The sequence below is a fragment of the Gadus macrocephalus genome, chromosome 3 (assembly GCF_031168955.1).
Source record: "Gadus macrocephalus chromosome 3, ASM3116895v1".
Lineage (NCBI taxonomy): Eukaryota > Metazoa > Chordata > Actinopteri > Gadiformes > Gadidae > Gadus > Gadus macrocephalus.
Genome location: NC_082384.1, coordinates 13,372,065 through 13,399,127, shown reverse-complemented (window position 1 = coordinate 13,399,127; position 27,063 = coordinate 13,372,065). Strand labels below are relative to the sequence as shown.

General features: G+C 42.5%; 2 protein-coding genes and 1 long non-coding RNA gene across 4 annotated transcripts; all 3 read right to left on the bottom strand.

The window, feature by feature from the left end:
• Nucleotides 1–975: 975 nt before the first annotated feature.
• LOC132453738 (sialoadhesin-like) lies at nt 976–6,900 on the bottom strand. Its single transcript, XM_060046683.1, has 6 exons — nt 6,696–6,900; nt 5,188–5,571; nt 4,817–5,032; nt 4,265–4,684; nt 2,110–2,161; nt 976–1,099 (listed from the first exon to the last, which is right to left on the bottom strand). The coding sequence occupies exons 1-6, from the start codon at nt 6,748–6,750 to the stop codon at nt 976–978; spliced, it is 1,251 nt and encodes a 416-aa protein (XP_059902666.1). The 5' UTR covers nt 6,751–6,900.
• A 3,706-nt stretch (nt 6,901–10,606) lies between these two features.
• LOC132454155 (uncharacterized) lies at nt 10,607–12,798 on the bottom strand. The gene is made up of 2 exons (XR_009524883.1): nt 11,468–12,798; nt 10,607–11,282 (listed from the first exon to the last, which is right to left on the bottom strand). It is a non-coding gene; the product is annotated as an uncharacterized LOC132454155 (long non-coding RNA).
• Nucleotides 12,799–19,899: 7,101 nt separating this feature from the next.
• Nucleotides 19,900–25,938, bottom strand: LOC132454150 (HEPACAM family member 2-like). Of its 2 annotated transcripts, none has more exons than XM_060047357.1 (9): nt 25,362–25,938; nt 25,052–25,147; nt 23,940–24,311; nt 23,564–23,779; nt 23,169–23,426; nt 22,879–22,984; nt 22,735–22,792; nt 21,953–22,188; nt 19,900–21,867 (listed from the first exon to the last, which is right to left on the bottom strand). In XM_060047357.1, the coding sequence occupies exons 1-9, from the start codon at nt 25,405–25,407 to the stop codon at nt 21,786–21,788; spliced, it is 1,470 nt and encodes a 489-aa protein (XP_059903340.1). In that variant the 5' UTR covers nt 25,408–25,938; the 3' UTR covers nt 19,900–21,785. The 2 variants fall into 2 exon arrangements, with proteins under 2 accessions (XP_059903340.1, XP_059903341.1); XM_060047358.1 differs by having other exon boundaries at nt 25,052–25,144.
• Between the last annotated feature and the right edge of the window lie 1,125 nt (nt 25,939–27,063).

Here is a 27,063-nt window from a genome sequence, read left to right as displayed (position 1 = left end):
ATTTATTGATATCGCTCTTAATCACAGTGAGTCTCAAATGCCCATGTTTTAGAAATTGAAATACTGGCTTATAAATCTGGCAACTCCAATGTTAACATGCAAATATCACAATATTTACGTTACGTTATGAGAAATGAATGAGAGTGGAACATAAAAAATCAAAAGTCTTCGGTGGGAGGTATTCAGTACATAAAGAAATGAAGCGACGTAAGATATGCATAAAACCATCACATGTATACAATCTCACTGCATATGGTTCTCCATATCAGACCTAAAAAACTCTTCTTTAGCATCAGAGCTGACGGTAGGCTAACTCTTGCCGGTCTCTGTATGAGCTTATTTTTATTGCTAATGATGGAGGGTAACTCATTCAGGTTGACTTCCTTCTATGGTTGAGTGAGGACCTTCCAAGCTAAAGTTTCAGGCTCAATACCACTATGCAGACAGTACATTATTGGATGTGGTGTACAATGCTGAGATGCTTTCTTTATCTGTCATGTAAATTTATCTTCAAAGAAGACATGAGCTTCAGTCCCCCTGGGAGTATGAACTCTCTATAGTCTATACCAGGGTGGGGGGGGTGCCTGAGCGTAGCAAAGACGCAAACTCATTGCTCCCACTAAAGTAGTGGTGAGCCAAAAAGGAGGCTAAACTGGCAGTTCACAGATCGATTATTTACACAAATAAAGACGTTAACAATTTTGAAAATGTGTTTTGAATGTGTAAAAGAATAAAAATATCTTTACAAATGCACAGAGTGTTTAAAATGTGTAAAATAACAAAAATAGCTTTAAAAAACAACAACAGAGGTGTTTGAAATGTTTAAAAATGTGTTTAAAATGTGTAAAAGAACAAAAACAAATCAGAAAATAATATTTCGGGGGGGGGAGCAGCTCTTAATTTGTTCTCTGAGGGGGGAGCTCACTCTCTCACACTTTGAAAACCACTTGTATACTCTATACACCCAAAAGAAGCTTACTCAGCCACAGCGTTGCGTCTTTTACAGTTGACCACAGAGTACAGGACCTTCTGTTTGATCCGATTGGACAAGGCAGTTCCAGGGGGCTCTATTGGTTCTCTCTGTGCTGAAGGGCCGGAGCTATTGGTTAGAGCTCAAATATTTTCATACACAGGAACAGGAAGTGTCTGAGCAGGTGAGAGGAAACAAGAGTACATTTTGGTTTTTGGTTAATTTGTCAAACCTTGTGGTGACATCTGTGTGTTTTCACACAGCCTAGAGTTGCCAGGGAAACAAAACTTGTTGGCCCCTGAAATCCGATTCTGTCGGCCATATCATCTGGTGACCATACGGGAGGAATATAGAATGACCTCTACCATTATCTGGTGACCATAGGGGAGGGACATAGAATGACCTGTACCATTATCTGGTGACCATAGGGGATGAAGAACGAATGACCTGTACCACTTTCTGGTGACCATAGGGGAGGAACATAGAATGACCTGTACCATTATCTGGTGACCATAGGGGAGGAACATAGAATGACCTGTACCATTATCTGGTGACCATAGGGGAGGGACATAGAATGACCTGTACCATTATCTGGTGACCATAGGGGATGAAGAACGAATGACCTGTACCACTTTCTGGTGACCATAGGGGAGGAACATAGAATGACCTGTACCATTATCTGGTGACCATAGGGGAGGAACATAGAATGACCTGAAACATTTTTTGGTGACCATGTGTCACCATGTGTTAAGGAATAAAAAGATGTTTAATAAGTCACAGAAATTTTTATAATGGTTCAATATAGATGTTTAATATGTGTAAAATAATTAAAAGATCTTTTAAAAAACGGGGGGGGGGGGGGGGGGGTCACAGCTGTTTATTTGTTCTCTAAGGGGGGGGCTCACTCTCACACATTTAAAAAACCCTGGTCTATATTGTCTGGTGACCATAGGGGAGGGGAAGAACAGGACCTGTACCATAATAGTTTAGTCGTATACATCAGTTTTAGTTTTGGGTCAACACAGGTGCCACACAGAGACTGGTCTGGTGAGACTTATTCTAGTGGGTGGATTAGTAAAAAGATGGTTGAGTCAAACGTCTTCATTCCTGTCCCTCACCTCCTCCTCCACCTCACCAACCTTCTCTGGTGCCTCCCCCAGGCCCGATGCTTCTCTGGAGGCCCTTGTATTTCTGGTAAGAGAACAGAGAGAAAGAAGAAACAGAAGTGAATGGAAAACGACAAAGAGGAAGAGAGAGGCACACGGAGAGAGAGGGCCCTATCTTGCAACCAGCGCATGCATCGTTGCTATTTTGCACCCGGCGTAAAGCAGATTTTTCCCCCGCAGCAAACTCGCGCCCCTACACTTGCGCCCCGAGAGGCGTGTCTGCGAGAAGGAGAGGCGGGTTCCGGTGCAAATGATACATGGTGCTACTTTAGTGATCTAAAAAGCAGTTGCGCCACTGACAATACCTGGTCTAAATGCATTAGCGGATAGCGCAGTTGGTGTTGCTATTCTGACATGCCATGGCAGGTCGGAACTGCAACATAAGCATTCAAACACATAGGCTACACACAGCATGAACATGCAAACGATAAGCCCCGAATTGAAATATTATGATGAAGTGAATTGTGGAGGGGCTGCATGAATGAACACTGTAGTAATATGCCATGCGTTGAAATAATAATAATAACAATAATAAACACGGGCAAAGTATATCCCTGTCTTAAAATATATCCCAAAACTAAATCTCGTTTTAGGGTAAATGATAACATTGGTTATCATTGATTTGGGAAAGAACAGCTGATACAGCGGTAAGAAGTTTTACTTTTAAAACAATGCATCTGCAAACACCGTACAGCAAACACATATTTTCTTGACACAGACATCGTGTACAAGCCTATAGCTTTTAGGACTGTGATGAGTATTTGATCGTGAGAAAACATTGTTTTACAGCGAGTAAGAATGAATGATGTTTGGTGCGCAGTTCAACTATATGTATGCACCCATCTGTTTAAACACAGGCAAACTAAACAGGTAACGCACAATGCAGTCCATGGCAATGTATACGGTGGGACACATGCATATTATGAACACAAGTCGATAATGATAATGTATACAATGCTGGTAACAAACAATGTTTGTTAATGTATTGCCGCATATCATTAAATAGACCCACAGTTGCGGCCACAGGGTCACATATCATATATGTGTTAAGTTCTCTTTGCCGAAATTTACATGACGACTCAGTGTTTCTGATGTTGTCGAATAAAACGCTATTCCATGTTTGAATTAGGCCATATTATTTGGCCATAAACTGAGCCATTTGAAGTTTGAAATTCCTGTGGTCATGCATCTGTCTCAGCGGAGTGTGTAAACGCACTGACAAAATATCTCCTTGTCAAGTTCAAATGCGCCAATTGCTCTTAAAGGGGATGGGAGATGGAACTCACATTGGTTCATTGCATGTTATGCCCAAAACACACCGACAGGTATTCAGACCAACCCATTTTAAATTAGTTTCGCATTTCATACTTGTGTTTCAGACCGTCAAAATAGGGCCCAGAGAGTGACAGAGAGCAAGAGAGAGTTAGCAAGACAGATAGAGCGCTAGCTCGAGAGAGGTGATTGAATATTCACCTCATGAAGAGAAAAACAAGCAGTATTGTGGCCAATACTAGTATTGAAACCACAACGATTCTGACAATGACTGATGTCAGTGATGATGATGTCTCTGAAAAAAATAGATATGAATTCAGACGCTGGATGACTTTAAATAGTTATTCTAATGCTTAGTTATTCTAGAGTTGATCACTGGAGCTTCAAGTGTATCAATTATCATGATGAAGGAACAATGTGAAATTTGGAATGAGCAGGACAGCTGAGTTGCTTCAGCTTCATTAAAGTCAGCTGTTGATGATCTGACCAGTTACTTCCTGCAGGCTTTGCAATCACCTTTGTTATGTAACGTGTCTTGTATGGCCCTAGGTCGCGGAAATATTTAAATGTATGATGACGTAGTCGAAGAAGACATTCATTATACATAAGTGTCCAATTGGTTACAATCTGCAACCTCACCGCAAGATGCTAGCATATTCTACACATGCTCAACGATAACAATAAATCAATTATAAAAAATTAATTCAAGACCAAAATGGCACATTACTCTGGGAACATCCCTAAAAACTGGTGATGGTAGCATATTATTTACACTCACAAATGCTGGAAATTATATTTTGAGGTCGCACACATTTATTTTCAGGAGCATATGCCCTGCTCTATGAAAATATAATACTTTCAGTGGCAAAGTGTGTGTGTGTGTGTGTGTGTGTGTGTGTGTGTGTGTGTGTGTGTGTGTGTGTGTGTGTGTGTGTGTGTGTGTGTGTGTGTGTGTGTGTGTGTGTGTGTGTGTGTGTGTGTGTGTGTGTGTGTGTGTGTGTTTTAAAACAATTACCTGTCGCATTAATTAACAAAGAGGTGGAATTACGACGTCCAATTGCATTATGAGCTTGGCAGTAATAGTTTCCTCCCAGTTCAGATGTGATATTAGTGATGGTGTAGTTCTGTCCTGATTGTCCCACTGAGTCATCATGGTCCTTGAACCAGGTGTAGTTAGCTGCTGGGTTGGCATCACTGGTGCAGCTCAGAGTCACTGAGCTGCCCTCCTCTATTTCACCAGAGGGACTCACGGTCACTGAGGGGGTCTTTGGAGCGTCTGTTAGAAGTTAAAGTAATTAATCAAAACTCGACAGTTTGAGTGCAGCCATAGTACATCTACATGTAGTTCTGTACCCTAAAAGGACCATTACATCTGGTAGCATGTCAGCGTACTGTGGAGTTGACTTACACACTAAAGGAGAGCGGAGTTGTTTGTATCCTTCAACAGCACATGAATAGTTGTCTTCAGAACTAATGTTGCCTTTGTAGTAGATCCCCTGTTCTACATACTGTCCATTCCTGAACCAGATGTAGGTAAAACCACCAGCTAGACTACACATACTGCGACATGTCATGTTTGCCCTGGTAGGATCAGTAGAGGAAGGAAAGGACACCTTCACCTGGTCTGAGAATGAAAGACAGAGTTGATAACATTAATTAAGATAGCACACAAAACAAACCTCCAAGAACACACCCACACATGCACGCACACAACCCCCCCCTCCCCCTCCACACACACACACACACACACACACACACACATTAGTAATTCAAGTTTACCTGTCACAGATAACGTCACTCCTGGGACGCCACTATATTTCCCCCATTTTATGTTTGTTATGAACCTGAACTTGTAGTTTTCAGAGTCTTCTTTTCTCAGTTCTTTGATTCTCAGGGTACACATTCCATTACAGCTGGACGAGGCACAACTTAACCCTTCACAGATGTATTCAATACGACCTCTATAGGCTAAATCATCTTTCAGATTAGCTGGCTCATCTGTCTTGCCTTTAGTGTACCACAGTGTTGTGTAATTCACGGGGGGGACGTTGTTCGGGAGGTTCGGGAATTGAAAGGTGCAGTTGATGTCAACCGTTGATTTTCTCAAAGCGCAGACATCCATAGATGTGTAAGTAACTGCCCAGCCGGGTTCACCCTTTAGTGCTGGGAAAAAAAACACATGTCATTGAGAAAGAAAACGACACAGAGGTTTAACTGATAAAATGCATGATCACAAAGTACACAAAGAGATGGAGGTTGTTGGGTGGAGCGGCAATCCACCGATTCTTGACCACTGAGCTTTGAGAGGAACGTTTAGAGAATCATGAGCCCAACATTATACAGCTACTGATAGAGCTAGTAATACAGCTAATGATAACCAAGCAGAGCGATCGGTAATTTAGAGATGTACAGTAAGATACATGCTTTGTTCATTGACATTAAAAATTAAAAATTTGGTGCAAGCGTGGATGGGCTCATTATGGAACTATGGGAATGCAATTATATCATCAAGACAAACAATGGCCAAGCCTAATATTATTAATTTCAATGAAAATATATTTGAAAATATTGATTTTATGATATGAAATGACTCAAAATAGATATTTACATTGTTTTACCAAAAATATCAAGATAGGACATGTATATTATTGAATTGTATTTGGACGATTTCTATTCTACTTCCACAATCTTCGTTTTGTCCATAAAGTTACTCACAATTTGATGGAAATCACAATAAATCCATAAATATCCTTTTAAACCAAAAAAACACGATAATTTTTTAAATATTCAGCTTAGACATCCAAACCTATTCTAGTCATAACTGGCATTCTTCAATATCCTTTGTTTTGTACTTTTGTAAGGGTATTCAAAGTTATATCAAATATCAATATCAACTGAGTAGGTTACACATAGCTGTAAATTAAATTTGTGCAATAGCTTTCCAAAAATTCTGTGTATCAATAGAATAATTTAGCTTTGGTTTGATGTATCCTTTTTTTGAGATTGTATCGCGAAATTAATTTCACCTTTCAGGATGGAAATATTTGAATATTTTTTATAACTGTTGTAAATATTTCAGATTTGCCTGGCAACCAGAAAATGGCAAACAATCTTTAATGTGATGTAAAATACAAATATATATATATTCAATCAAAATGTTCACACACTATTTTGACAATAAACAAAACAGAATCACATTACAAAAGGATTGGGTTCCCCTCTCTCCTCATTGCAGTTGTTTGGTTTTCATGTTAATCAGTGAAACAGTTAAACTGCATGTTCCCAACCTGGTAATGATAGAAGGAAAGCTAGAAATCCTCTGGCTGCTGATCTTGAATTCATAGTTAGTCCTGTCCTCTATCAATTGGCTGTTGTAGGGAGATATTTCAACACACCTGGAGGTAAAATAAACGTAAAAAGTGCATACAAATAAGAAATAAAATTGATTATATAATTGTGTTAAGCAATGGAATGAAAGTTAAGGAGATAAAACATCTTACTGTAGAAGAGAGAGCTGGTCTGACAAAGTCTGTGTCATGTCCGTTTCTAAAAGCTAGTTGAAGAATTAAAAAAAATGTAAGAAGACTTCCTTCTTCTTTTGCCCCTATCAGCCGCATGACTTACTGGGAACTAGTGGGGTGCAGAGAAGTTTGAGACCACAATGACCAGTACAAGGTTCCTTCTTGTTTTCTATATTTACTTTATTTTCTATTAATCTTCTTATCTTCCTGTGCTTCGTGCACACGCGTACAAATGCAACCTGCAGGTCACCCAGTAACAGATGGTTCTGGGATGATATCTTGTGATGGTCCCTAACCATTCACTGTAAATTTGTGGTCCCTCAAAAACAGAAGCCTACTTTTCTTTATTTTTGTTAACTTTTTCATGTCTTCTTTCATAATATCAATTAATTAGTATTGCTCCTAATCACAGTTAGTCTCAAAGGGCTCCACAGGCCCATTTTATGGGACAATAAATAGTGGCCAAGTCGAACACATCAACTTCATGTCACGTCGTCCACTTCTGCCATCTAAGCGGGGGCCAGTCCCTGGCCCCAATGGCAGAACTCGCTATTGGCTTTTCCCTAGGCGCGAGCCGTAGCACTGAGAAATTTGTAATCCCAGCCCAACAACAGCATGGGCCTCAATCACGTCCGCATTCCGCACATATAAACTGCTCCCATTTTCTTCAGGACGATCTTGAAGTTGTTTCTCGCTATCACACGCTTCGCTGTCACACGCTTCGCGGTCACAGCGGCCGCTGCCCCACACCCAAAGACCAGCTGACGGCCAAGCTTACAGACAGAGCGCGTCAGTGTATGATGCAGCAAGAGGCTGTTATGAATAACATGGCCCTGCTGGCACATGATATCTCCACCATGGCGGCTGACCCTCATCGTCTGGCCGAACGGGCAGTCGACATGGCGAAAACCGCCTGTGCCATCCTCTGCCTCTGTTCCACCGGTGCGGTGGCAGCGGCCCGGACCGCGGCATGGCAGCACCTCATACAGAGGAACCTGTGGCTGCAGCAGACCCCGGGCATCCTTGAGCCGATGAGGCGACAGTTACCGGAGTGCCCCATCAGCCCGGACGGGCTGTTCGGGCCCCGTCTGTCATCTATGGTGGATGAAATGCAGGCCGCTTCCGAGGAGGCAGAGAAATTCCGGAGACACGTCTCCCGCCCCCCGCCTCCACCCGGGCAGCAGCGCTCCGCTCCAGGCTCCCGGCGCCACCATTGGCCTCGACAGCCACTGTCAAGGCGCCGCCGGCAGCTCCTCCTCCTGGCCCCCCGGCTTACCAGCCCCGCCCACCTCCATCGCAGGCTGCGGCGAGCGGCCAGCGAATGCCACCGGGCAGCGGGCTCATGGGGCAATGTCCCGCCCCACAAGCGCCGGCGAAGGCAATTACGGGGCGAGGGAGAAGCGTGTGACAGCGAGAAACGCCTCTTTACTAAAGACGGCTGTTTTCTCCCCACACCTCAGTTAACGCTGGAGCCTATCGGCTCGGTCATAACTGTTTCACACCGCTACATATAGGCAGGCCGTCAATAAGCCTTGTATTATTGATCGAGCCAGCCCTACATTACTTTTAAAAAGACAACCTCGCCCGGCTTACCAGCCCCGCCCGCCTCCATCGCAGGCTGCGGCGAGGAGCCGTCAAAGGCCTCTGGCAGCGGGCTCATGGGGCATGAGCCCGCCCCACAAGCGCCGGCTATTACAGGGCGAGGGAGAAGCGTGTGACAGCGAGAAACACCTCTTTACTAAAGACGGCTGTTTTCTCCCCACACCCCAGTTAAGGCCGGAGCCTATGGGCCCGGCCATAACTGTTTCACACGCATCTCCAACCACATATAGGCAGGCCGTCAATAAACCTTGTATTATCGATCGAGTCGACAGTGTGACATGTGGGCTACTCCTTATTTATATAACATCTCTTGCAGGCTTCATGGTCGTGCGGTGTCCTATAAACGTTTCATTTGTTCCTCTCTCTTATACTCAATCCATTTCACCCATCTCGAGTCAAGCTTCCCCCCTTGCACCCTCAGTATAAACGTGAACCTTTTCATATCATATATTGCCTCTACTGCACTCAACCACTGTTCTTGGCCACAGGCTTTTCTAATGTCTCATTTGGGCTGCTGGTGTAGCCTATGTGGTGCACTTTCCTATCCTTAGCGTAAACATTAACCTACTCAGTAGGCCTGCCCTGACATGAGTCAGACATGACGATTGGTCTTTACTTTACTTCACAAACTACGTTACAATTGCATCTTTGTCAGCCCAGGAGAAACACCCGAACCCCCATTTCAAGAGGACTCTTACTTCTGGGCTTCAGCCCCGAAGGTTTTCAATAGGCTACTTGCACAAGCACTTCCTGATTCGCCGTAATACAGCTCATCAGCTTCCGGTTCCAAGATGGCAACGTTCTACACCCGGTGTTTACAGGAGCTGCCGACTATAAATATCACAGATGTGCATCGTTTATGTCGGGAAACAAAAACTCCGACAAGCAAATTGGAGAAGGGGTTTAGGCTGTATGGTTCGAACTAGGTGGGGACAAAGCTGCTGCAGACCTTTTACCACTCTGCTGTTGAAAGTGTACTGGTGTATGGCATTACGGTGTGGTACGCAAACTGCACAGCCAAAGACAGGAAAACCCTGCAGGGGGTTATTAAGACGGCAGGAAAAATCATCGGCTGCCCCCTGCCCTCCCTGGAGAACATTGCCACCTCCCGGGGGCTGAATAGGGCAAAAAGAATTATGAGTGACCCATCACACCCCGGCCATGGCTTCTTCCAACTCCTCCCTTCGGGTAGGAGATACAGGTCCCTTGGGAGCCGGACAAACAGGCTGAGGAATACCTTCTACCCCTGGGCAATTCGTCTACTTAACGCCTGACCCCCCGCCCCCCCCCCCCCCAATGGACATGTGAAATCCTCTACCATATTTATTTATTTAAAAAAAAAGACACTTATATGTTATGACTGCATATTTATATTTATTGTGCCTATTGCTGTTGTTTGTGTTTGTATTTTTGCACTGTTTTATTTTGCACTATGGGTAGTGAGCACCACCCCCAATTTCATTGTACAAGTTTGCACAATGACAATAAAGTATGAATTATTATTATGAATTATTATTATTAACTACATTCACAGCTACGAAGGTAAGAAAACAACATCTAACAGACGCTAGCTACTGTCAAAGTCTAATCTGTCAGTTAACTGTCACTGTCGAACGTGTATTACGACGCAGGAACAGCAAACGCCAACAAGATTTCTTAACAAGTGTTTTATATCAGCCTTGATGTTTGCCTGTTGTGTTGAGTAATAATAGTTTAAGTACAGCCACGGTTTTGTGTATATAAAAGTAACATTACTTAGCTACCTAACGTTTCTTTCCATGTAGTAACATGTTATAGATGTGATGATGCGAGTAACCCAGTACAATTGAAGCTTAATGAATTTGTATGTGTTTCATTCAGTGTCCAATAAAGACAAGCTGACAGTGCAGGTCAGCGTGAGAGCCTTGTGCTACAGGTCGATGGGGAAGAGCGAGGCACCACAGTTTTAGAGTCTAGGCAGGAAGCTGTGTTCATCCCTGTTCAGTGGTGTTTGTTCGGTTAAGCAGTAGCTAAATGTAGTCCTCAAGGGCCACCAACTTGAATGTTTTTCATGTCTCCCTGTTTTTCACACACAATTTAATATAGTCAAGGTAATGAGTACAAGGCTACAACTTTTCAATAAACAAGACATTTATTGTCGTTTGCACAGCAGAAGTACAGGTACATTGGAATAATTGTGATTCTTGGAGTCCGCTTTAAAAAAAAAAACACATCTTTATTTTAAGAGGAAGAGAATATAACAGTAAGCATTCAGGGTGGTAGGCTTTTTCTAGCACAGTTGAAGTACTTACCTTCATAAGAAACAAGTTGTTTTTTACACCCATGATGCTGAGGTTATATTTCTAATGATTTACCTTTTTCTCTTAGATCAAGCTTTGTGATTCATCAGCCAAGGGATGAAAAAAGAAAGAGTTAATCTATGGGCTGGAGCAGCTGTCTCTGAGAGGAAAAGAAAAAAAGTATAGCTCAAAAACAACCAATACAAATGCAATGGCATTACGTATAATTACATCTGTAACTACTTATAAAGTACTGTTGATGCACGTGCAGGTGCGACCACTTCTTTTTTCTGGGCAGCTGATTTGGCTCTGGAAACACGGACCATCTTGTAGAGAAGGCTCAATCAAAGACCAAAAAGCTATCAGATGGTTGTAGCTGGCAAATCTATTCACAAAAGACATCGCATAAAAATGTTCAATTAGAAGTGTACATCAAAAGTATACATTGTTACCAAAATAATGTCAACAGTAACTACTAAGATTAAGATTTTATCGTATATATAATATATATATATTTATTTATGTAGCAGGGTGACCTGTATTTCTCCCATCCACTTGTGCCACTATGCAACGGATGGCGTCGTAACTAATCCCTGGCACTCAGCTGACAGGTTTGTTTAGTTTCCTCTTTGGGTGCAGTTCAATAACTGCACCAACTTCCTGTAAGACAACCTGATGTGTGTGGATATCCAATGCCCTAATGTGTTCTCTGTGCTCTCTTTTTAGAGTAGTGTTCTTGTCCGGGCCGTATCTTTGGGAGGCGCGGTTTGGTGGTTTGCCGTGTACTTGCATGTAGATAAGTAGGGTGTTACCTGCTCAATTCATACATTTTTACAATTGTTTATTAATAGTATTTTTTTCTAGGACCAGCATTGGTGGAGTTGGAGACGGTCACATTCTGGCGCTGGCGCTTCAGTGCTCCTATTTTCATCTCATAGAATAATAACATGACTTTTTTCAACCATTTAAAAATAAACTTTTGTAGACTTGAACTGGAAACACGTCTCTGTAAGTCTTTACACAAATCTGTATTATAAATGTTTGTTTTTGTACTATTGGTGTGGTCTCCAAACTCCAATTACACCATCTCTCAACATGCCACTACTTGTGTCCTATTAATCATTCACAGACCTATTAAGAAAAAATTTGGTACAGTACTATAAATTAATCTGTAACGTAAAGCTATTTTCTAACCAACAATGTCCCTGACTGACACATATCCCCGTCACGTAGGGACTAGGCTAATAAAAGACTAGTACAAAAAATGTGACTGTGAAAAAGTGACTTCCCTTGTGTAAATTCGGATGTCTGCGTCGGAGCCAGCAAACCGCTGCAGTCCAAACTCTCGCTGGAGACGTAACTCCTGTAGCTCCTTTCTCAGCTCCTGTACTTCATTTGAGACGCTTTCAGCAGCGGATGCGGACATATCCATGGCAGTCGGTTCAGAGAGAGCAGTAGTCTTGATCGTTGAATAGGAGATCAACTTCATCTTCCGGAGGGGCAGTTTCGACGAACCGATCAACTCTCTCCCACACGCCGCGCCTTGGGGTTTCGACTGTATACTGGTTCCACTCAAAAAGGGTCGCTTCGGCACCTTTTGCAAGTCTCCTTCGACCCTGAGGAGTAGTTGGCTCAATCAACTTGTCGGGACTAAAGTGTCTGCTACAGACCTTGGAGTGAGTGGTGATGACATATGCATCCCGGCGTATGTTCACAATCCATCGACTCCTCACGTCAGTTTGGCTCGGAAAGCCATGAAAACTTAATACCCCGTTGAATTTTGCTGACGCTGTACAGTGGGGGACACATCAGTGCTCTGCGTAGGTTGTCTCCTGCCTCTGAAAATGTCCAGTTTTTAGATGTTTGCGGTCTTGATCCATGTTTACGGTATCAAAGTCAGCAGGCTAGCGCGATAAACACACAGACCGGAAGCAACCGAGCTGTATTATTTGAAACAGGAAGTACGTCACACAGCTTAGTGCATACACCCTATTGCTAGCGACGCTCCTGCGCCTCGCCATCACGATACATCCACTGTAAACAGCGCATGGTTCTGTGGCCGCAAGCTGCTCCGGGCCGCACCCCACACTCCTACTTGACCAGCCTCTTTCCTCCTCAGTTGCATTAAAGCTACAGACACCGAAACGACGCGTTTGGGGAAAGCTCAATGTGCGACTGGATTGTAGTGGCTGTAATTCTGCACCAAGGCTGAATTTCGGGAACGTCTTCAAATACTGTGGTAGGGAGAGCCCGACCGATATAGGATTTTAAAGGCCAATACGATACGAATATTTTGTGATTTAAAAATCCGATATGCCGATATATATGCCGGTATATATATATATATATATATATTAAAAAAAAATCCAGAAACACGCAACAAAACAAACAGATTTCCCTAACATTGGTTATTTGTAGTTATCCTTTAAATCCTTTTCACTCTCAGCTTACACGTAACAACAGCATAACTGGACATGGTAGTCATGAATTAAGTCATGCTTATCGTCTTTAGAGAATTGATGGGGATGTTCTTTTAATTGTTATTCAAGCAATGTATGTCTCGTGACAGTTGCCAACTTACCATGAACACACTTGCACACATGAACAACACCGATGATCTCCGTCGATCTCCGTCATTCACTCTGCCTAACTCTGGCTGGGTTAGTTTTTTTTTTTTGTTTTTTTTACTCATTTATCGGCCATTATCAATGCCGATACCGAATAGTTTGAAAAATGCCTAATATCGGCCTGCGGATATATCGGTCGGGCTCTAGTAGGGGCCCTTTAATATCTATATTAAAACATCCATAAGGTATCATGCCATGGGACCTTTAAAGTAAACCATTGAATGATTCCCAAACCATTCTGTTAAACTGAATGCATTCTGTCGCTGTTGAGATTTGTAAGCAGCAGCAAACTGCAATAATCACTCAAAGTTAACAAAATATTTCTTTATTGGGCAGGCATATTTCTCTTTTAAACGCATACAAGTTCAAATAAAGTAACGAAAACAACCCACAAAAATGTAAAACTGTGCACTGCAAAAAGACAGGGCCATAGGCCTATGTAAAACGATCGCCTGAATTGAAATTGCATTAATGCATTTAAAAAAGCCCAAACACTCCGCCGCAACATCAGCATTGCATTGAACTCATGGCAACTTAGGCTACCTATCTATTTATTCAATTCAATTCTCACCCTGCCCTTCTTTCCACAATGTCCCATCTACTGCCTCTGAAGATGCACCATCGCTCTCTTGCTCTCTCTCCTCATCATGGCAGTCGGCGTAGCTGTCGAAAAAGATACTCCGCAAGTCCCTTGGCGGTCTTCACAAGCAACTGTCTTGATAGCATGCCAAAGATCTCAGTAGGCCTTGGTGCTTGTGCGACTAGAGCACCAGAAGGTACCTTGATGATAGTTATTAAAATGAGCCTATTGACATGCGGCCCTCCCCAATCACAATTTAATTTATTATAATTGAATAAAGGCTATATTCTGTGGAAGGCTGACTGTAACAGGATTGTTTATATTCTGTGCAGGTTTAATAAACGGAGACACTTGTGTAGCCGGTGTAGTCTTGGGTACTTTATATCAAGTCCATTCTAGTTGGGTTTCTTATCATTTCAATTTTATTCAGAGGAAACCCCTTCAGATAAACCATCTCGTTTTCGAGGGGACCTCACAAAGAAAAAAACATACATTACAAACATACAGACGGACAAAAGCTTTCAGTCATACCAAAACCACCCATATCCTCCCCATACCAACCATTGGTTATTAGACAATAAGCAGTTACAGTTAGGGTCATTCATGTCCAGCATGAGGAAAACAGTTGCAGCTTGTATGCAAATGATTAAGAAGAGACCACTAAACTGTTGAAAGAGGAAATGGCTCTAAGAGACCTAGGTAAGCCATTCCAAGTAGAGCAAGCTTTAAATGTAAAGGCTCTCCCCCCAATTTCTTCGGCTATTCTTTGAACAAAAAAGAAAAGAAGGAAAGAAAAGTCTGTATTTCTTGGGATGAACGATATGGAATAAAATGCGCATCCCTTTTGAACATTGCATTTTTTCCATGCATTCAGAAATGCATGGAAAAAAATGCATTTCTGAACAAAGTGTAACCAGTGAAACTGGTTCAAAGACTGATACATATGACAGTGATGAGTTCTGAATGGACACCTCAAAACAAATCTGCAGAAAATATTATCAATCACATTCAGAGGTTTGAGATTGGTTTTGGCTGTGTTCTGATAAACAACAGCCGCATAATCAATTATCGGCAATATAATTTGAGTAATAATTTGTAATCTAAACTGTTTTGTAAAACAATTAATTCAGCAATATAACATTCTTAAGACGAAGTTTCATTTTTTTAATTATGGAATCAATATGAGGTCTGAAAGTGAGTTGGGAGTCGAGCCAAAGGCCAAGATATTTAAACTATCACCCCCCCCTTATCTGGTCACAGTAGGAGCCTCTGAAATGACCCTGATGTGGAGTCTATTTCTTCGTAGACTCCACGAGGGTAGGTCAACGTTTTAAGATCTTGGTGTTGGAGCTGGGCCTCTGACAGTTCCAGACTCAGAGTGGGGTTTTTCACCCAGACCCTTGTCCTGGTCTGAGCTCTTGTCTTTCTTTTGTTCAGAGTCTTTTATTGAATTAAGAAGATCGTTTCTCCTTCATGTCTTGATCCTTCCTTTTGAAAGCCTGGAGGTTAGGCAAATTTGGCTGTAGTTTCTCCTGGCTTATAGGCAAAGGTGTTCTGATACGCCGACCCATCAATAGCTGTGCGTGGGATGAACCATGTGAAAACGGAATAGCCCTGTAAGACAAGAAGGCCTTGTGTGGATCCTCTCTCTTACCCGAGAGAGAATTCACCGTCGGCACAGCTCTTTTGGCTTCCCTGTTGCTCTGCAGATAACTGGGGCTGCTGGTCACGTGGCTGAAGTCGTATTCCCCGGCGAAGTCCGCAAACTCGGTTGCAGAGAATTGGGGGCTGTTGTCAGAGACGACAGTGTCTGGGACTCGATGGCGTGCGAATATGAACTTCAACTTTTCCTTTACATGGGCTGTGGTAGTTGAGGTGAGGTTAGCTATTTAAATGTAGCGTGAGAAGTAGTCAATAACCACAAGGTACTTTGCGCTTTTCCACTGAAAAAGGATCTGCTGCAACGCGCTATCATGGTCTAGCACAGGGGTCAGCAACCTTTTCAACATGCAGTTCCAGTTTGACATTTTCTCGTTAATGAGAGCGCCTTAAGCAACAATATATTAAATAGTAAACTGAATTATAAAAACATTTCCAGGAGACCTGGAAATTAATCATTTCCATATAGTCCACAATCATGCATGAACATTTAAAAGTTTTTTTTTTTGTTATATTTGCAGCATGGGCTTACATATTATAACTACATATGTCCCATCTTAAAACAGTAGTTTCAGAATCTCATTCAAAAACATATTTGCACTGTGAGAAATGTAAGAAACAGAGACATTACATGAGAATGTTGGAACCATCCACATCAATATCTTTAAGACATGTACATCTTTGCAAAACCATGTCAAGGCCATGTAACAGGCCACAATTATTTCAATATTTTCTTCTCTATTACTCACAACATCGGTTTAAAAACTGTTAATTGATCCCATTTCAGAACACTGCTTTCAGTAACTCATTGAAACATATTTTCACTGGGAGGAAATGCCCAAAACAGAATAAAGTGCAAAAAAAATCGGTAGCCATCGTCCTGCTTCCGCATTGTGCGTTGACATTTTTTAATAATAAAAATTTATAATTATAAAAAAATTACGATTATTTTTTTCCCCAAGTGTGCCAATGATTATGCTGCCATGTTCCAGTGGTGGCACGCGTGCCCAGGGTTGCCGACCCCTGGTCTAGCAGGTTATGGCATCATCAGCAGTGGTTCTGGTGCATTGTGAACTTCCTTTGCACATATCAGTTTTCCACTTTCTGTTTTATATGTTTGGTCAGACCCGGCCGACATACAGACTGCTGTGCTCTGGCGATACATTTTGTCATGCCCTGGTGACCATCATGAATCTTGTTGAGCATTTCCTCTTGCATAGTAACGGGGATGACAAGTCTGTTACCCTTCATTAGCAGACCGTCTGCTACCAGCAGATCCTGGCGATACTGCCAGTACTGTTGAAGTTCTGGTCGGCGAGCCATTCTGTTAGGCCATCCAGTCTGCACCATGTTTTTTAGTCTTTTGCAGATATTATCTGTGTCCTGTGTGGCCCTGATCTGAACCAGTCTACCCTCTGATGCAGGCAAGTTTCCAACTATGTTGTTGATGTACAACCTGACATCTGTCTCCAGCTGCATCCTCCTCTGTAGGTGGGGTTTGGATAGGTGCCCTGGAAAGGGCGTCTGCTGTGACAAGATTTTTCCCCGGCACGTGTTCAATCCTGTACGTCAGTGGTTCTCAAACTTTGTCAATTGTCAAGGGCTCTGCTGCCCATTAGGGAGATGAGGTGTTTGTGTTCTTTCTGTGTGAGAAAGTCCATCCAAACTAGATAAGACTGAGAGCGTTCACACGCCCAGGTCAACGCAAGTGCTTCTTTTTCAATCTGGGCGTATCTACGCTCTGCTTCAGTCATGCTGCGGGAGATAAAGGCAACTGGACGCAACTCCTCCGAGCCCAAATGAGGAAGCATCTGCTGTGACCTTTGTGTCTCTGTTCGGGCAGTACTCTGCTCAGACAGCGGGTGAGCTCAGTTTTCGATGCAGCTCCTCGAAGGCCCGCTGCTGCATGCTCCCCCAGGCCCAGTCATCGTATGCTTTGAGGAGTTCTGTTATCGGCTGTGAGAGCTCAGCGAAATGTGGCAAAAACTTTCTCACATACTTAACTTATGCCCAAAAAAACATCAGCAACATCTTTAGGTGTGGGCACTTCTGTGATCAGTGACAAAGCATAGGGCTTGGCTCCCTGCTTCAGCTTCGGCTTGCAGTAGCAGCGTTTAAATGGACACTTCTGATCCGATAAGAAGTGGAAGAACAGCTCAACCGGAATAAAAAATGATCATATATACGCCTCAATCGGAATACAATTCTCTGATCGGAATATAACTCCATGCAGAATAGAAGAGGTGATGTGGTCCGCTATAATCGACATGTAGGCCTATACAATTATTCAGATTGGTTTGGGCTGGGTGCGGCTAGTTTTTAACTTAGAGATGGCATCAGCAGTTGCAGCAGTTTGCAATTGGTCCGTCTGTACTTTTATGCACACCAAACTAGACTAGTCTGGCTGAACGGAAGTGGACAGCGTCTATTGCTTAGCAGCCGATTTGGCCGCGACTCCTCCCCTTCCGGTTGCTGGCGTTACCGTATTGTGCTCCCCCTCAAACTCGAAAACTAGGCAGTATGGCGAGTTTTGAAGAGGACTTTGACGGCGCTGTAAAGTTGGCATGTTTGGCTCTTTCCGTGGACACATCTCTGGACAGTATAACATTGTTTTCCAAAGAGACACATGAATAGCAGTTGGTGGTAAATGGCTATAGGCCTACAGACAAGTTTTCAAAATTGTTTGTGGAACTAGACATCCAATCTTGTTTAATTTTAATATAATGTAATTACTGATTACTGACTATCTGATTTCATTACAATGGTAGGACCACAACATAGCCTATTTTGACATTACCTTGGAGACTCCGTCTGGCAGGATTCTCCCCGGGGACGATGCGTTTGCGGTCACGACTATCGCCGGTTGGTGTGGATTTGGCGCATCGTTTCACTCTGACAGCGGCATGAGCGTTTGACATGGATTTAACCAATGAACCGATCCGTTCCACTTCACAATAGTTCCTACGGTATTTCTTTAGTAGTGTTCTACAAGAACCACATATAAATGTTAAAACGTCGTTCGTTTTTATAGGTCCCGTGAGCTCCTCAAGGGCCAAAGTGTATGGTGGCTTGAAATCATCGTGACAAAGAATCAAACAATGTTTGTTCTTTTTATCTATAAAATTATCTCCACATAGGCGACATACATCGTTAATGGTTTTTTGTGGCGTTTGGGATTGAGCCATTTCTGACAGCCTCTGAACGTCAAGAAGTTTGCATGGACACCGCTGCTGCTTCCCGGGCTTAGCCCCGCCCTAGACGATTGTGATTGGTTTAAAGAAATAAAAACAGGCCCGCCCAGTTTCCCCACGGATAGACGGCTCGAGGTAGCGTGGCTCCAGACCATTCTACTTGCTGTAGTTTGGTCTGGCTTTGCGAGACTAACTAGACCGCTGTCAAGGAAAGTGGTTGTTTTTGCCTGATTCACGTCTTTCTTACCACTCCGTAAGTAGTCCAGTAACTCATCAACCCCAGCGTGTCCGGTTGCTAAGTGACGTCAACATCTTTGGTGGACTATTTCTCTGCTGATCAACACTAGGAATGGTAATTGTAAAAATACATACCGTGTGAAGATACTGTTTTGTTTTGGCAAGGAACCGTGTAATGAGCGGGATAATGTATAGAACGTCGCCGGTCGTTATCGAAAATAATACCCTTTAGGCCCCTTCGCGTCGGGGTCCGGTTCGCCCTGTCGGGGCTTATTTTCCCGATAATGACCTGCATTCTGTACAACATTATCCCTTACATATAGGCCTATAATTTAAGTCCAGACCAACATAACGGTTGTGCGTGAGAGACATACAGACGTACGCTTACATCTTTTGTAAATACAATATCTACAGCAGGCCTACATTCGGATTGCGTGATAGGAATAGGAATCGGATCAGAAGTGTCCATGTAAACGTGGCTACTGTCAATGTGGCAGTTCCATGCGCAACAGGGATTCCTAAAGGTACAGTGGTGGCGACTAGCAGGAGCAGGAGCTGAACCATCACTATGGTAGAGCTAAGAAGGTTCTACGAGCGCTTCAGACCGACCTTACCAACGAACGACGTACGAAAGAGATTCGTAGCAAAGAACGTTTCGGGAAACACGTGAATAACTTAAAGAAGAGGTTACGAATGACGTAGTTAAGAAGGCTTTAAGAAGGGTTCGGGAAACAGTTCGCATCCGTAGCCAATTGAGGACAAATGAAACGCCATGTTTGAATTAAGGATGTTGTCTCGGCGGTTCTTTATTTGGGCCGTCGGTACAGCAAGGCGAGGTCAGCTCCAATCATTTCATTATTATTATATTATTATCACAATGATTTTACAAATCAAAAAAGAACAATACTGTCTTCCAAATGAAGGAAATTATAATAAGTAATGAATAAACCTTTATAAGAAATGAGTGAACGTATTAAGTGGTAGAAAGACTTTTTTCAACCACCGCCTCTGTTCCTTGACATTTAGTTTTCACCTGACAAACACACACTGGCCGGGCGGTGCGCAAAGCCCGCACACAGACCCCTAGTGTTAGCAAAAGCAGTCTCAGCAAAAACAACAGTTATATAATAAGCTAAATAAACTATTAAGAATTTAGTTTTCATTTCAAAATGTCGATTTTTCTATATATTTTTTTATAAATCAGTGTAAGCTATGCTATGTTCGCCCATGGTTAAATTAATGTTTGGGCCTGCTAGAAGGATTTTGAGCAATGTTTTATTCGCAAAGACTGCAATATATTTTAGAACGCTGTAATGCACCTGCGCATGAAATGGAAAGTCGATCTCTGAGCAATCGATTTCAGCACGTTCTTTCTGGACAGCGCCGTTTACGAACGACGAAAGGAGTGTTACCTAAGAAGACTCCTAAGGCACCGTTCGGAACACCACGCCTATAGAGGTAAACAACTTTGAGAAGTCTAAACGTAGGAGTCTACGTAACGTGCTAAGAGAGAACGTTATCGGGAAACCGGGCCCTGGTTAGTATGCCATGCTGTTTTTCTGAGTAGATTAAAGGCGACATGGCTATCACCTCCGCACCAGTGTCCAGCTTAAAGTTGGTTTGTCGCCCATTTAACTTCAGTGTCTTTTTCCATGATTGTTCATAACATTATCCTACACGTCTGCCTACTTCCACCTACGAAACACCAATCACCTCTGCTCCTCCCTTACTCCCCACACTGCTGCCATCCTTGTCCACAGCCTCTTCCCTTGCCGTCTGGATTACTGTAACTCTCTCCTTTTAGGCCTCCGTCACAAATCCCTCCATAAAGTGAGACTGGTCCAGAATTCACATGCCCACATCATAACATGAACCCCCTCTATCCACCAAATCACACCTCTCCCCCAACAGCTCCGCTGGCTTCCGGTTCAGGTCCGTATCCATTTAAAAGTCCTCCCGTTTAGCGCTCAAGGACATTCACAACCTCGCCACACCATATCTGTCCGACCTCCTCCATGTTCCCACTCCCTCCTGCTCCCTCAGATCCACTTCCTCCACACACCTGTCTGTCCCCTGTGCCGTCTCACCGCCACGGGGCGCAGAGCATTCAGCCGCTCTGCTCCCCGTCTCTGGAATTCATTACCGAAATCGATTCATTCCCCATTTCAAATCCCAACTCAAAACACATCTGCTTAAAACTGCCTAGTCCATCTGATGCCAATTGCTCTGACTATTGTTTTTATTTTTCTTATTGTCTTTTCTTTTTAATGACTTTTGTGTATCTTTGTACGGTGTCCTTGAGTGCCGAGAAAGGCGCCTTCAAATTAAATCTATATTATTATTATTATTGTCATTTTAGACCCTTACAGGTGCAGTACATTCAGGTCACCAGCAGAGAGCAGCGATGAAGCAGAGTAACGTCCACCAGAGCACGCAGGCCCTGGATAAGATGGTGGCCTCGCTGACGGCCTCCACAAGAGGAACATAAACGATCAAGTAAATAAATAGAATGAATTCAAGAATCGTCAGATCGTGCATTGATCAAGCAGTGGTGGTAGGTATTCAGCACAGGATATTAAGCACCATAGGATATGATGCAAACAATCAGCCAGCGTATTTTCCTGTTTAAACATATTGAACGAGACACTATCCGTTATCCCGCTATTTAAACCCTACTGCCGCTACTGGTTCACTCCCTGGGGTGTTTTCTTGACAGTGCTGTACAAATCTGAGGTTTCTCCAGTCACTCTCTGGTCACAGGCCCTGTAAAGAAGACAGAGGACATATGAACTTACTTTGGCCACCTTGTTTGTCTACTTTCTCTTCAGAAATACCAACAGAAGCTTACTCAGGCACAGTGCTGTGTGTTTTAAAGTTGACCGCAGAGTAAAGGACCCCTTCTGGCTGATCTGATTGGACACAGGAGCCAGCCAAACAGCGAGGCACTTCCTGGTTCTTTGAGTGAGAGATGTGGACGCTGGCATAGTGAAGGTCATCCTGATCTTCTATTGGTTCTCTCTGTGCTGCAGGAGCTGAGCGAATGGTCAGAGCTGAGACGTTGTCAGACAACGGAACAGGACATTTCTGATGGGGAGTGAGCACAGAATAGTACATTAAGTAGACACTTTAGACTTCTGAAGACAGTCCTGAAGGCCATGTGTTTCTGGCTCATTGAGAGACCCATGGTGCTGACTAGTGGTACCACCATGCAGGCTGCTGTAGGCTGCACTTCAAGTCCTTCCTACAATGTTTCCTCCAACGGGTGGTAAGACCTTCTGTCTTTCAACAAGATATTGATTATTATTATTATTATTATTATTGTCAGGACGTGACTCTTAACTTAAGAGACTCATATTGATTAAACTGAGGTTTCTATTTTCATTTGGCCACACCATACCATAGTCGACACGTGGCATGGCAACACTGCTCCACAGAAGTATGCAACCAAGACTGAACACATTGGTGATGGTGGATTTAAAGTATCTCCTAGAGGGCTACAACAACAAAAAAGGATACTTGCTAAGGAAACAACTTGACGACTCTTGTGTGGTCTTGTGTTTTGGTCCGGTAAATTCCACTGTGGGTCTTAGTAAAGGATGGGTTAGTGATAAATGGCTTCCTGTGTCTCACCTCCTCCACGGTATTTGGCCTTCCTCCCTGTGCACTGTTTCTGGAGGCCCTCCTTGTTCTGGGGAAGAGAACCGAAATATAAAGAAGCAACAGGAGAAGTGAATGAATTTCAAAAAGAAAGAAAGAAAGAGGAGAGTATCTTACCTCTTCCAGAGAAAGACTAGGAGTGTGGTGGCAAGTAAGACACCAATTGTTCCTACTGCTACTGCTGTTGTCTGTGATGATGATGTCATTTCTGGAACATTGTCTTCTGAATTCAAACATTGATAACAAACAGCTAAATGAATAGGCCAATCATGAACTGTGTGCCCATTGTTGGCGAAATATTAAGACTTGGCCTATTGATACTCTGTGTGTGTGTGTGTGTGTGTGTGTGTGTGTGTGTGTGTGTGTGTGTGTGTGTGTGTGTGTGCGTGTTTTAAAAGGGCAATTACCTTTCACACGAATGAACAAAAAGGTGGAATTATGACATCCAATTGCATTACGGGGTTGGCAGTAATAGCTTCCTCCAAGCTCAGATGTGATATTAGTGATGGTGTAGTTCTGTCCTGATTGTCCCACTGAGTCTCCATGTTTGAACCAGGTGTAGTTAGCTGCTGGGTTGGCATCACTGCTGCAGCTCAGAGTCACTGAGCTTCCCGCCTCTATTTTACCAGAGGGACTCACGGTAACTACGGGGGTCTTTGGAGCGTCTGTTAGAAGTTAAATTAATTTAAATATAAAATGCCAACAGTTTGAGTCCATCATAGTCTACATCTACATATAGTTCTGTACCCTAAAAGGACCATTACATCTGGTATCATGTCAGTGTACTGTGGAGTTGACTTACACACTAAAGGAGAGTGGAGATGTTTGTATCCTTCAACAGCACATGAATAGTTGTCTTCAGAACTAATGTTGCCTTTGTAGTAGATCCCCTGTTCTACATACTGTCCATTCCTGAACCAGATGTAGGTAAAACCACCAGCTAGACTACACATACTGCGACATGTCATGTTTGCCCTGGTAGGATCAGTAGAGGAAGGAAAGGACACCTTCACCTGGTCTGAGAATGAAATACAGAGTTAATAACAGTAATTAAGATTACACTCAAGACAATCCTGCAAGAACACAAAAAGCGACAAAAATACACACAAACAGACACACAGACAGACACACAGAAACACACACACACACTCACACAAAAATGAGTTATTAAAGTTTACCTGTCACAGATAACATCACTCCAGGGACGCCACTCCACTTCCCACCTTTTATGTTTGTCATGAACCTGAACTTGTACTCAGCAGAGTCACTCTGTCTCAAGTCTTTGATTCTCAAGGTACATGTTGCATTACAGCTGGACGAATTACATTCTATCGTTCCGCAGCTGGTTTCAACACGACATGCGTGGTCAGTATCATTTATCAGATTAACTGGCATATCGATCGGTCCTTTAGTAAACCACAGTGTTGTGACGTTGTAATGGTCGTTATAAGGGAATTTATAGGTGCAGTGGATGTCAACCGTTGATTCTCTTAATGCGCAGACATCAGCAGATGTGTAAGTAACTGCATAGTTCTCACTACCATTTAGCGCTGGAAAAAAAAAAGAAAAAATATCTCATTGAGAATGAACAAGACACAGAGGCTCAACTGATGAAATACATGATGACAAGATACACAAAGAGATGGGGGGCTGTTGGGTGGAACTGGAAACTACAGACACATGCAGACCACTGAGCTGTGAGGGTAACGTTCCAGGACATCATGAAACCAATATTATACAGCTAGGGATACAGGTAGCAATACATCTAAAGATCAACAGCTATGAAAAAATAGTTATCAAGCTAGTAAAAGGGAAAATATTTTTCAAATAGGATACCATGTTGGCTTCTGAACTTCAGATTTGATGCTGCATGCAAAAATAGATAAACTGAATTATATCAATTTTGTAAATAATTCAGGATCACCTAGCAACCAGGAAATGGCCTACAATATGTCTTGTATCCGGAATTTAAATATATATTCTTTCAAATAATTCACGTTGTAGTTTTATGATCTCAAAAACATCATTTATATTACTACAAGAGGCTGTATGCAACTTGCATTGATGTGTTATCCACATCAAAGACTAATTACCTAACTTAAAATATATAAAGTGGACCTTTCTCTATTCTATGAGTCATCGTAACCAAACACAGTGTTCAAGAGATTGCTTTTTAGTCGTCACATCTATTACCAACATGCTGTGCTTTCACCCTCTTCTTATTCAAGTTGCTTGGTTCTCATGGTACTCATTGATATGGTTAAACTAAATGTTCACAATGTAAATGTACCTGGTAATGACAGAAGGATAGCTAGAAATGGCAAATTCATAACTCTAAGTCCTGTCCTCTTCCACTTTGTTCTTGAGAGACATTTAAACAAACCTGCTGGTGAAAATAACATTGTTAATGAAATTTTAACCGGGAAAACCACGATACTTATCTTAATAAGATTTGTAATCATCTACATATTAATAAAATTAGTTCAACAGTGAAATTAAAGTAAAAACCAAATACATGGTTTTACTGTAGAAGAGGGGTTAGTTCAACATACATTAAGCCAAACAAAAAAAGGAAAACTTTCAAACCTTCCTTTTCTTACCATAATTAGCAGCAGTATTAACAAGAAGGCCTGGCCTGGCCAGCATTGCAGGCCTGGAGCATTGATTCACCTTAAGATCACAATGGCACAAAGTTCCTTCTTGTTCTAACTGCTATTTTACCTTTTTCTACTTCTCTTATTTTTCTTCCATTTTTTTTAGAGCTTTCTGTACTTACTTTATATTTAGACCTTTTTTCATAGTTAATTTACAAAACAGGATGAAATCTTATTTTCAGCTGCAACATACAACTGTTAAACAGTTCTACACAGCAAACTAGTTGGTTAAGCTGGCTAATGTTTGCTTGACATCATCTCGAAGTGAGGGTGAGGTGTACTGTGTGATTAGGGATATGGTTGATATGGGAGTGGCCTGAGTAGACGAATTGTGTTCCTTTCCTAAGAGAACTACTACACCCTGGTACTTCTTTCTAATCATGTGTATTATTTTAAAACACTCATGGACAATTCTATAATTGTATGAATGTATTTTCTGAATATCTGTAGTGGGTATAATGCACCTTTGCAAATAACAGCAAAGAAATGGTCACACAATGACTGTCTGTCTGTAGACGCTGAAAATTTATTTATTAGTATTGCCCCCCCCTATTATTTTTGCCACTCCATAAGTATGGAAGCTCCAACGTTAACATCTAAATATTTTTGGTTAATTTATCAAACCTTTTGCTAACCGGTGGTAAAATCAAGTGTGTTTTCGGGCAGCCTAGGGTTGCCAGAGAAAATAGAACATGTTTGTATCTGAAATCCAATTTTCTGCCATTATCTGTTGACCATACAATAGGAAAATAGAATGACCGGTAACATTATCTGGTGATCATGGCGGAGGGTAGGAACATGACCTGCACCATGATAGTTTAGTCTTACACATCAGCTTTAGATTGGGTCAACACAGGTCCTACGCAGAGACTGTCCTGGTAAGACTTCTTCTATTAGGATACTGGTAAAGGATAGTCTACTCAAAAGTCTTCATTCCTATCCCCCTCCACCTCCTCCGAGAACAGAGGAGGTGCATAACAATAGTTATTCCAATGCTAGGGCTTACTTTTCTTGAAATTCAGAATCGAAAAATGTACGCTCCAGAGAAGGTACATTTGTATAGACACAGTATGTGTTGGCTTTACCTACATCTGGTTCAGGAAATGGACAGTATGTAGAGCAGGGACAGAATTTGAATGTGCTCCAGGAAAATACAGATATCAATTCAGACACTGGCTGGGTCTGTTTCAATAGTTATTCCAAGTCGAGGGCTAGGCTTTATCACTGGTGCTTCGAGTGTATCAAGTATCATGATGAACGATTCAAAACGAACAATGTGAAATTTGGAGTCAGCAGGACAGCTGAGTTGCTTCAGCGTTATTAAAGTGGACATATCATACCACCAGGTGTGAGTGTGATTAGCCATAACAAGCCGTGTCCACCTAGATGTGTGACGAATAGATGAGCGACGTTTGCTACAGTCCACTGGGTAGGCTGGTAGACTGATCTATCCAGCACACATCTAGGTGGACACGCCCACCTGTGTTGTCACAATGCTGCACATTTTCAAACCTGCTTGTAATGGCTTATCACACTCACACCTGGTGGTATGACGTGTCCCCTTTAAAGTTAGCTAATCAGATCACCAACAGCTGACTTTAATTCCTTCAGACTTTGTTAATGTACGATGACTTGGCCGAAGAATAAC

What these genes read in the sequence shown, in the direction of transcription:
- LOC132454150 (XM_060047357.1), bottom strand. Translation starts at nt 25,407, where the DNA reads ATGCTGGCCAGGCCAGGCCTTCTTGTTAATACTGCTGCTAATTATG. An exon ending in TATCCTTCTGTCATTACCAG is followed by an intron (nt 24,312 to 25,051) that starts GTACATTTACAT and finishes TTTTTTTTCCAG; the next exon opens with CGCTAAATGGTAGTGAGAAC. An exon ending in ACACACAGCACTGTGCCTGA is followed by an intron (nt 21,868 to 21,952) that starts GTAAGCTTCTGT and finishes TCTTCTTTACAG; the next exon opens with GGCCTGTGACCAGAGAGTGA.
- LOC132453738 (XM_060046683.1), bottom strand. Translation starts at nt 6,750, where the DNA reads ATGAATTCAAGATCAGCAGCCAGAGGATTTCTAGCTTTCCTTCTATCA. An exon ending in TTTCCTTCTATCATTACCAG is followed by an intron (nt 5,572 to 6,695) that starts GTTGGGAACATG and finishes TTTTTTTCCCAG; the next exon opens with CACTAAAGGGTGAACCCGGC. An exon ending in CACACACTTTGCCACTGAAA is followed by an intron (nt 2,162 to 4,264) that starts GTATTATATTTT and finishes TTCTCTTACCAG; the next exon opens with AAATACAAGGGCCTCCAGAG.